Source organism: Lonchura striata, chromosome 25, assembly GCF_046129695.1.
Source record: "Lonchura striata isolate bLonStr1 chromosome 25, bLonStr1.mat, whole genome shotgun sequence".
Taxonomy (NCBI): Eukaryota; Metazoa; Chordata; class Aves; order Passeriformes; family Estrildidae; genus Lonchura; species Lonchura striata.
This window is the reverse complement of record NC_134627.1, coordinates 6,508,880-6,517,877: the sequence shown is the minus strand read 5'-3', so window position 1 is coordinate 6,517,877 and position 8,998 is coordinate 6,508,880. Positions and strand designations below refer to the sequence as shown.

The 8,998-nt window shown below is 59.6% G+C and overlaps 2 protein-coding genes across 7 annotated transcripts in view; one reads left to right on the top strand and one right to left on the bottom strand.

Moving 5' to 3' along the window:
• Window positions 1–191: 191 nt before the first annotated feature.
• Window positions 192–2,259, top strand: NKIRAS2 (NFKB inhibitor interacting Ras like 2). 2 transcript variants are annotated; one of them, XM_021532889.2, is made up of 4 exons: window positions 192–330; window positions 465–540; window positions 644–706; window positions 1,088–1,288. In XM_021532889.2, the coding sequence occupies exons 1-4, from the start codon at window positions 237–239 to the stop codon at window positions 1,182–1,184; spliced, it is 330 nt and encodes a 109-aa protein (XP_021388564.1). In that variant the 5' UTR covers window positions 192–236; the 3' UTR covers window positions 1,185–1,288. The 2 variants fall into 2 exon arrangements, with proteins under 2 accessions (XP_021388564.1, XP_021388563.1); XM_021532888.2 differs by having other exon boundaries at window positions 465–706; window positions 1,088–2,259.
• Window positions 2,194–8,998, bottom strand: part of ZNF385C (zinc finger protein 385C) — a 61,205-nt gene continuing 54,400 nt past the window's right edge. For 4 of the 5 annotated variants that reach the window (XM_021532883.3, XM_021532886.3, XM_077788291.1 and 1 more), the window contains 5 exons: window positions 8,231–8,402; window positions 7,464–7,793; window positions 5,847–6,034; window positions 5,569–5,682; window positions 2,194–5,273 (listed from right to left, as the gene is read on the bottom strand). In XM_021532883.3, coding sequence (XP_021388558.1) covers window positions 5,049–5,273; window positions 5,569–5,682; window positions 5,847–6,034; window positions 7,464–7,793; window positions 8,231–8,402 — 1,029 coding nt within the window. In that variant the 3' untranslated portion in view covers window positions 2,194–5,048. The remainder of the gene's footprint in view (window positions 5,274–5,568; window positions 5,683–5,846; window positions 6,035–7,463; window positions 7,794–8,230; window positions 8,403–8,998) is intronic. The other variant, XM_021532884.3, reaches the window with a different exon arrangement.

Genomic DNA, 8,998 nt, shown 5'->3' with positions numbered 1-8,998 from the left:
GCCCGACCGGCAGGGGGCGCCCGCGGAGGAGCCCGGCGGCGGCATCGGGAGGGGCCGGTACCGGGAGGAGGGCGGAACTTGACCGGGCGGTGGGCGGAGCTTGCGCCGGCCACGCCCCCTCCCGCCGCACGGCAGGGCGGCGCTGCGTGCCGCGGTCCGCCCGCCCGCAGGGGGCGCTGCGGTGCCGCCGCGCGCCTCCCGCCGCCGGTGAGGCTCGGCGGCCGCGGTGAGGCGGCATGGGCAAGAGCTGCAAGGTGGTGGTGTGCGGGCAGGCCTCGGTGGGGAAAACCTCCATCCTGGAGCAGCTGCTCTACGGGAACCATGTGGTCGGTGAGTGCGGGTGCGGCGGGCAGGTCGGGCCTGGGCAGGGCTGTCCGCCCCGAGCACCGGCCGGGACAGCTCCCGCGCTGGGCCGGGGCCGGGCCCCGGCAGCGCTCGCAGCGCCCGCTGCCCGCCCCCGGCAGGCTCGGAGATGATCGAGACCCAGGAGGACATTTACGTGGGCTCCATCGAGACGGACCGCGGCGTGCGGGAGCAGGTGCGCTTCTACGACACGCGGGGGCTGCGGGACGGGCTGGAGCTGCCCAAGCACTGCTTCTCCTGCACCGACGGATACGTGCTGGTCTACAGCACCGACAACAAGGAGTCCTTCAAGCGTGTCGAGTTGCTCAAGAAGGAGATCGACAAGTCCAAGGACAAGAAGGAGGTGAGTCCCCCCGCAGGAGGATCTGCTGCCGTGGGGCAGGTTCTCACCTTTGGTTTCTCCAGCCTGTCACAAGGTACTGATGGGTCCCTGATCTGTGAGACTCACAGGAGTAACAGGCTGTTCTCTGGGATGCTCTCTGAGTTTACAGGTGCTCAGAAGTTCCTTCCACTCTGGGGCTGGTTTGGGACACGCAGACCCTAGCAGGTGGGGAAGGGAGCACTGAGATCATTGGATTTCAAAAGGCCTTGACATGGACAGGGCCAGGCCCATCACTGAGGGTCTCCGTGGCAGGGCCAGGCCCACCACTGAGGGTCTCCATGGCAGAGCCAACCCTGCAGCTGTGTTTGGTCGTCAGGGGCCCTTCTCAACCTTTTGGAACAGGTCACCATTGTGGTTTTGGGCAACAAGTGTGACCTGCAGGAGCAGCGCCGGGTGGACCATGATGCAGCCCAGCACTGGGCCAAGGGCGAGAAGGTGAAGCTGTGGGAGGTGTCCGTGGCTGACCGGCGCACGCTGATCGAGCCCTTCATCTACCTGGCCAGCAAGATGACACAGCCACAGAGCAAGTCTGCCTTTCCCCTGAGCCGCAAGAACAAGGGCAGTGGATCCATGGATGGATGAGCCTGCTTCCCCTTCCCTTCTATTGCCACCTCCTCTTCCTCACCTTCCTGCTTTCCTTGCACCCACCTCCTGCTGAGTCCTGTCTGTGTCACAGAGCCTGTGGGAAGCAGGTGGCAGGAGGAACAATCATCCCAGGGCTAGGGATGGTCCTGGCAGATGAGAGAGGCAGTGGGACAGGAGCCACTCCTCTCCCTGCCCAGCCCCTGCAGCTGTCAGAGGTGCTACAGGAAGGTCAGGATTCACTCAGTGACCCCCTCTGCTCTCAGGTACAGGCTGGGAGAGTGGAACAGAGGCACAGCACAGGCTGGCTGGAACGTGGGCGTCAGCTCTACATCTGGAGGGAACAACTCCCTCTTTTTCTATTTCCTGATAACGTGTGGGCAGAGCCTGTTTGCTGACCCTGCCTCCAGCCAAGCAGCTCTCCTTGCCCTGCCCCAGCTGGCTCTGTGCTGCTCCCTGGCAGCTTGTCCCTTACCCTGGCAGTTTCCACTGCTCCTTTATGCACTGGAATATCCCGACATGCTGCACCAGGGAATGCCTAGAGCAGGGCAGGTGCTGTTCCTGAGGGCAGGGTGCCCAAATCCACCATTCCAGCCCTTTTCCTGAGTGCAGACTCGGCCATGAGCTTGGAGGAGATGGGGTTGTGCTTTACCTGCATACCTAGATCCTTGGAGGAGCTGGGACTGTACTTAGGCTGCACACTCCAGATGCTTTGGGCTATGGCAGCTCTCACTGCCCACCTGTCACAATGCTGCCTCCTCTCAGAACCACCATAAGACAAGGCACAGGTGTCCCAGCCCTACCCAGCAACGCTTGTTCCCTTCAGGTAGTCTGGATGTAGGAAAAGAACTGATGAAAAGCCCCAGTGTGTTTATACTTGTTCTTTTATTTACTGAGTAACACAATAAAGCGATGAGATTCGATTATCAAAATATTTTCCTTTTTTTTTTTTTCCCAACAGTTATAGTACATCAAAAAAATATACAATGAACATTACAGGAGGGTACTGGCCAAGTCCCTAGAGTCTGGATATTCCATTTTGGGCTTGTTTTGTTTTTTTTTTTTCTGGTGTTTTGAATCAAATTTCACATCACTCCAAGGTTATTTACAGAGGGCACACATTACCGAGCGCTATGGACTATCCCTACTCCTAGTACAGCATGTGCTAAGTCAAAGGCAGTAAATGCTTTGGAGAGCAGGAGGGGATTTGGGGGGATGCCATAACGGGGGTTTCTTACGCAGCTCATTGCAGTATTATTGTTACTAGAAGGAATGGCTTTCACAGGGTTAAAGTGCCAAGAACTGGTGAGGGGCAAGGAGCAGCCGTGGCTCCAGCACAGGCTTTTTGGAACAATGGAGGGGAACAGGCCCACTGGTGCCACGCGGCTCTGCAAGCTGGAGCCCAGCTGCTCCAGGCTCCCCAAGCTTCTGAGGGGCTGGGCACAACACCAGGGGCTCATGGCACAGGAGGGGACCCACTGTCCTGCTGCGATGGCTGGACTGGGGGTGACCCCAGGGGCTGGGAAGGGCACAGTGAGACGGGCAGGAATGGCTGGGGGCACCCCGGCCACGGGCTGCTTGGCACTGGGGAACGGGGACAGCGTCCCTCCTGTCCAGCCAGCACAGGCTCCTGTCCCCTGGGATGTGGGGTCCTTACGTGTCCCCTGGGCTGTGGGACCATCTCCCTATCCCTGGCCTCCCTGCTGGGAGCCTTGTTTCCCTCAGCTGCGCTCCAAGCCACATATCCCACCACTGCTGCAAGACCTTTCCATTGTCTGCATGTACAGCTGCTCAGTCTTCTCTTGGTGCCCTCTCTCTACTCTCCTCCTTCCCTGAGCAAGGGATGCCCTGAGCAGCTGAATTCATACCCAGGGGCTCCCTCACTCTCCTGTCTCTGTGGCAGGAGTACAGTGGTGGCTCCACAGTAGGTGCTACCCTGCAGGTGTGTGTGTGCTCCTTCCTGCAGCTTTCCTGCCCTTGCCAAGGCTCCAGGCCTGGCAAGCAGATCTGTTTCAGGCTCCAGGCCTGGGAAGCAGATATGTTTCAGCCATCTGAGTTGCCCATTGGCCACTTCCTGTTCAGCTCCCCGTGCCAGGACCCATCCTGAGCATCAGTGGAGCACGCTGGGCAAAATCCTTGTGAAATCCAGGCGCTGCTTATGGCCAAGACGTCAGATATGTGTGCTTGTGCGTGTGGATTCCCAGGTGCACACACCAACCCGCCTCCTCCCGAGGGCTGGGAGGGAATGGGAGTCACAGCAGAGGTCTGAACCAGGGTCTGAACCCTGGGCCAGGGATGGGACAGAGCTCAGCGTCATGTTGGTTCTTCTGCTGCCACCACTGCTCTGGCTGCAGGGATGCATCAGCACCAAAGGGAATCGCAGGCGGCCAATGCGGCGGGTGAGCTGCCCCCTGTGGGGTTGCATAGATCGGGGTGGGGTGTTCCTCCAGCGAAAGGTCCATTTGGGATGCAACTCTCTCTATGTACAGCAGCGTGCTGGGCACCCAGAGCGCCGCGGTGACAGTCCCAGACAGGTCATGGTCGGGCTGTCTGAGCACAGTGAAATGCAGAGCTATGGCCTTGGGGTCCCTCCAGAGCCTGGCACTCCGCAGGCTATGGGTGCACCTGCCACCTGATTGTCCAGGCTGCTGAAGACACCTTTGATTTCGGGAATCATCAGTAACTTCCTGGAAGCTCCTAACTGGGATGGGATTGGAGGGCTGTGCACGGCAGGTGAGCAGCAGCATTGCCTTTCACTGGAGAACTGAAAGTGCTTTAGGGACATTCACTCAGCCTCACAGCATCTCCCGGGAGGTAGGGGCAGGGCTGTCCCTGCGGTGGGACAGCGACAAGGACAGGTGCCAAGCACAGGGTCACCTCCTCAGGGAGCCAACACCAGACAAGCCTGGCGCTCCCGGCCTTGCTGGGCATGAGTAGGGCCCAGCTTGGCCACATGCCCATCGTGTGCTTCTGGGGCCAGGGCAGGGCCCGTGTGCTTTGGAGGGAGGAGGCGCTGGCCCTGGGGTCAGCTATTGCTCTCGGAGTGAGGATACGGTCAGTGTGGCCAGTGCCTGCCACCACAGGGGCTCTTTGGCTGGTGGGACATAGGGAATTGTGGGGACAGGGATCTGGTGGGTGGCACAGAAACCCCCTGCCAGCACAGGCCGGTGCAGGGCTGGCAAGGGCACAGCCAGCCCAGGCTGAAAGAGAAACTGCCAGCTTCCCACTTGTGCTGGGGTTGTTTCTCCCAGAGAGAGCTGGGCTGAGATTCCCCTCACAGTTCCCTTCCCACTGGGCTGGCAGGGACCAGAGGGATGCTCCTTGTCCCAGGGGCCAGCCAGCTCCTCTCCTTCCAGTCTGGTAACTGGGAGGGTAATGAAGAAACAGCCAGCAGGCCAAGGACAGGCAGACTTTGGCCATGAGATGGTCCTGCTGATTTGGACACTGTCCTCTTCTGTGCACTGCCTGGGTTCATCTGCTGAGCAGGGGGCCAGCACAGGCTGGGGGAGCGGTGGGGATGCGCGGCGGGGCTGGCCAGGCTCTGTTGGGGCACCTCTCTCCAGTGGGAGCCCTCTCCAAGCAGAGGAGAAGCTGGGGTTGATGTCTATGACTATGTTTCCCCACCAGCCAGGAGAGCAGGTAGCAGGAGCGCTGCCCCCAGCGCGCAGCCCCCGCAGCCCAGCCCAGCCGTGGTGGACAGAGCCTCGGAGGGCCAGCGGCTCTAGTAGGGTGCGAAGACGATGGGACCCGGCGTGGGGCGGACGTGGGCCGGCGGCGTTCGGAAAAGGGCTGGTCCGAGGATCGGGGCTTGGAACAGGGTGGTGGCAGCTGCTGGTCGCAAGGCGAGGGGTCCAGGCATGGCGCAGACAGCAGCGGCGGTGAGCGGGCTCGGCAGGAAACGGGTTGCCAGGGTTTTGGTGAGGTGCTTCTGCAAAGCCAACTTGGACTGCAGGGAGGGAGGAGGAGACACCATGAGATTGCAGAAGAGGTGCAGGAATCACAAGTGCTGCCATTGTGAATGCTGCTGCCAAAGCACTCCCAAGTTATCACCGTGCTGGCCTTCCCAGGAATAGACTCAAAACCCACTACCACAGCTCACCCTCCTGGAGGGGAGAAGCTGAGCTGTGGTGATGGAAACCAAGTTTAAGAGCAGCGGCTCCTGTAACTCACTGAAAGGATGGCTGATGGCGAGCGAGGCTCTGCGAGCAAGCCGAGCAAGTGCTGTGCAGGGAGACAGGTACCTTGAGAATACTCACTGCGAGGGCAGCATTCTTCTGCAGCTTGTTGTAGGGGCTGTACTTGGGCTTGGGTGGCTTCCCTGCCAGTCTGTCTTTGTGCCTCCGGCTGCTCATGTGCTGGGGAGGAAAACAGCTGGATCACTGGGAGCCAGGACAGCCGGGGTACTGTGTGGCTCAGGTCTGTGGGGACACCCATCACCCTGCAGGGGCCGTCAGGTACCCACACCCTGAGTCCCTGCATGCCCACACCCAGTGCCAAGGCACTCCCAGGGCATTGTCACCTGCTTGAGCTGGGTCTCAGAGTTGACGTAGATCTCGCACACTTGGCAGTGAAATGCCTTATTCTGGATGTTGATGCTGCCCTTGTTCCCAATCCGCTTGGACTTGTGCCCTGCCCGGGAGAGCAGCTTGCCCCGGCCTCGCCGCAGTTGGGTGCCGTGACCTTCCAGCATTGACTTGTGCTTGGCGCCTGGCGAGAGGGGATACTCAGCAAACCCAGCCCAGCCCCATGCCAGTGCCACAGCAGCAGGAACAGTGACCTCCAACAGCACCAACCTGTGCCCAGCAACACTCACAGGCAGAGAGCACAGGGAGCTGCCTGAGACCCCAGACTTTTACCATCGCTGCACACCCCATTCCCAAACCCTGCCAAACTGCACGTCGCAGGCAGAGCAGAGATGTTCATCTTCCCAAAGACCCCCCCCTCCATGGGCCAGCTTTGGAGAAGCTGCTATTTTGAGCGTGCGCTGGAGCCTGTCGCCTGTCCCCGGGCGTTAGCACAGTCTGCGGAGCCGGGCGCGCGTCGCCCGCCGTGCTGCAGCATCTGAGCCGTGCCCAAGGTCAGAGCGGAGCCGGCCGTGGAGCCAGGAATAGCTCAGCGGGGTCACAGCAGGTGGGGAAGGAGGAACCCAAGACCCCTACACACCTGGGGACAGGGCACTCTGTCCTGTCCCTGCCAGCGCCGGGATGGCGAGGGTGCATGGGGAGCAAGTAATTTAAGCCCCTGCTAATTCATTCTATTTTTTAAGGCGTGAAGCAAGGAGCTGTGTGACAGCCACAGAGCAGCGCCAGCCTGCAAACGTTTGTTTGTTTGTTCTTTTTCCCCAAATCAGCTCCTGAATTTGTAACTGGAGCTGACAAAAGCAAAAGGACACGTCTGCAGCTAAGCCACAGCAGTGTCCTGAGCCAACCCTGCACATGGCAGCTGCTACTGCCCCAGCAGGCAGTGGGGTGGGAGGAATTGGTTCCCAGTATTTGCTCAGCTGGGGGAGAAAAGGACCTTCCATTTAAAGTTCGGGTGCCCAATTTAAGCATCCTCTAGAGAAAGGGGCAAGCCAGGAGCTGGAACTGCAGGGCCCACAGACCCCACTGAGGATCTGTGTACCACGGCTGCCACCCCCTGCTGCCACCCTAGGGGACCAAAAGCAGCTTCCACAGCTGCCCACCCCAAAGGGCTGCCCTGCACAGCCCAGCAGTCATTTTGGGCTATGGGGCTCCACAGCTTGCTGCATTCCCAGGGGTCTTCCCCATAGGGCCAACAAGCCCAAACCACCAAGCTGTTTTGGCAAGTATTATTCTGGGTTTGGAGCAAGCCCTGGCTATCAGCTTCAAGTTAAATGGAAAATAAAGTAGCTTCAATCACTTGATTAAATGTCTTTAATTGAGACATTAACAATATGAGTGACCCTGTGAAAATTCACCCTAGAAGCTGCAGCCCAGGTAAAACCCCATGGCTTATCTGTGCAGGTCATTTTAATGAACATTTTTTAATTACAGCAATACTCATTAATGCTTGCTACTTCATTGCAAGGTTGCTATGTGGGGCATAGCTGGGCTTTGCTCAGAGCCCCGATGAAGTGGCATGGAGCCCATCCCCCTGCCCCCCATAATGTCCTTACCCGTGTTGTGAGCCTCCAGCTGGGACAGGGAGTTGACGGTCACTTTGCAGGTGGGACAATACAGGTGCTGTTTGCTCTTTTTCCCCTCTTTCTCACTCTCAGGGGCCGAGCTGATGCTGCTGCCTGACTCAGCTGCCTGTGCCTCAGCTGCCTGGGCGGACGAGGAGGCCACGCTGGTGACATCTGAGGTGCCCTCCGACAGCTCAGAGGCCGGCGGGGAGCCCAGCGGGGCAACACTGCCTGGCAGCTCCCCAGGTGATTCCTCAGTGCTGGGCACCAGCCCCAGGCTGCTGCCCTCACCCTCTGACTCCTGTGGGCTACTGGCATCAGCTGGCAGGAGGAGAAGGAAAGGGGGAAAGAGGAAAAGAGAAAGAAATGGGCAGAAAGAGAAAGTTCTCTGTGCCTGAACAGGTTTTCTGGATTTCAGGCAGCACACTTGTCTTCCCCAAGACCATCCCAGACAATGTCTGCATGCATCCATCCCTGCCGAGGGCGGCTCCTCCCCAGGTCTCTCCTATTTCAGCTGTTAGCCAGCAGTGCATGGAAGCTGGGCTCAGCTCAAAACACCGCTGCTGCCACAGCCCCATCCCTGCACGTGGCAGAGCCCTGGGGATGTGTGGGACAGGGCTCGCTCCCATACAAAACACCTCCCAGAGACACCAAATCACAGGGAAAACACCCCCTGTTCCCCCACGGGCCTGGGTGCTCAGGTGGCACCTCTGCCACCCCGACCGCAGCCTCCTCAGCCCCACACCCCCTCCTCATACCTGTGCTGCCCAGCTCCCCGCTGCCCACAGGGCTGGGGGCCAGCTCGGCCGTGCTGTCCTGGCCAGGGGTCCCCGCTGCAGCCCCCACCACCTTCTGCTTGTTCTTCATGGCCTCGATGGCCTTCAGCCTCCGGGCGTGCTTGTGGCCCTTGTAGTGGGCTTCAGCCTGGTTCTGGGGGGAGAGAGCACGGCCAAGTCACTGCTGTGAACAGACAGACAGATGGACACGGCGAGGGCAGGGCACGGGCTCAGAGCCGCCATGTGGCCGCTCAGGCATGTTCCTAGTGCAGCCACCTTACCTGGTGGCATCCACGCCCAGGGTAGAACCACGGCAAAGGGGTGGTGGCAGTGGGGTGTAAAATAGAGGGGTGTTGGCAGTGGGGTGTAGCACAGGGGTTTTGGCAGTGGGGTGTAGGACAGAGGGGTGTTGGCAGTGGGGTGTAGCACAGAGGGGTGTTGGGAATGAGGTGTAGCACAGAGGGTTTTGGCAGTGGGGTGTAGCACAGAAGGGTTGTGGCAGTGGCGTGTAGCACAGAGGGGTGTTTGGAATGGGGTGCAGCACAGAGGGGTATTGGGAATGAGGTGTAGCACACGGGTTTTGGCAGTGGGATGTAGCACAGGGGTTTTGGCAGTGGTGTGTAGGACAGAGGGGTGTTGGCAGTGGGGTGTAGCACAGAGGGATGTTGGGAATGAGGTGTAGCACAGGGGTTTTGGCAGTGGTGTGTAGGACAGAGGGGTGTTGGCAGTGGGGTGTAGCACAGGGGTTTT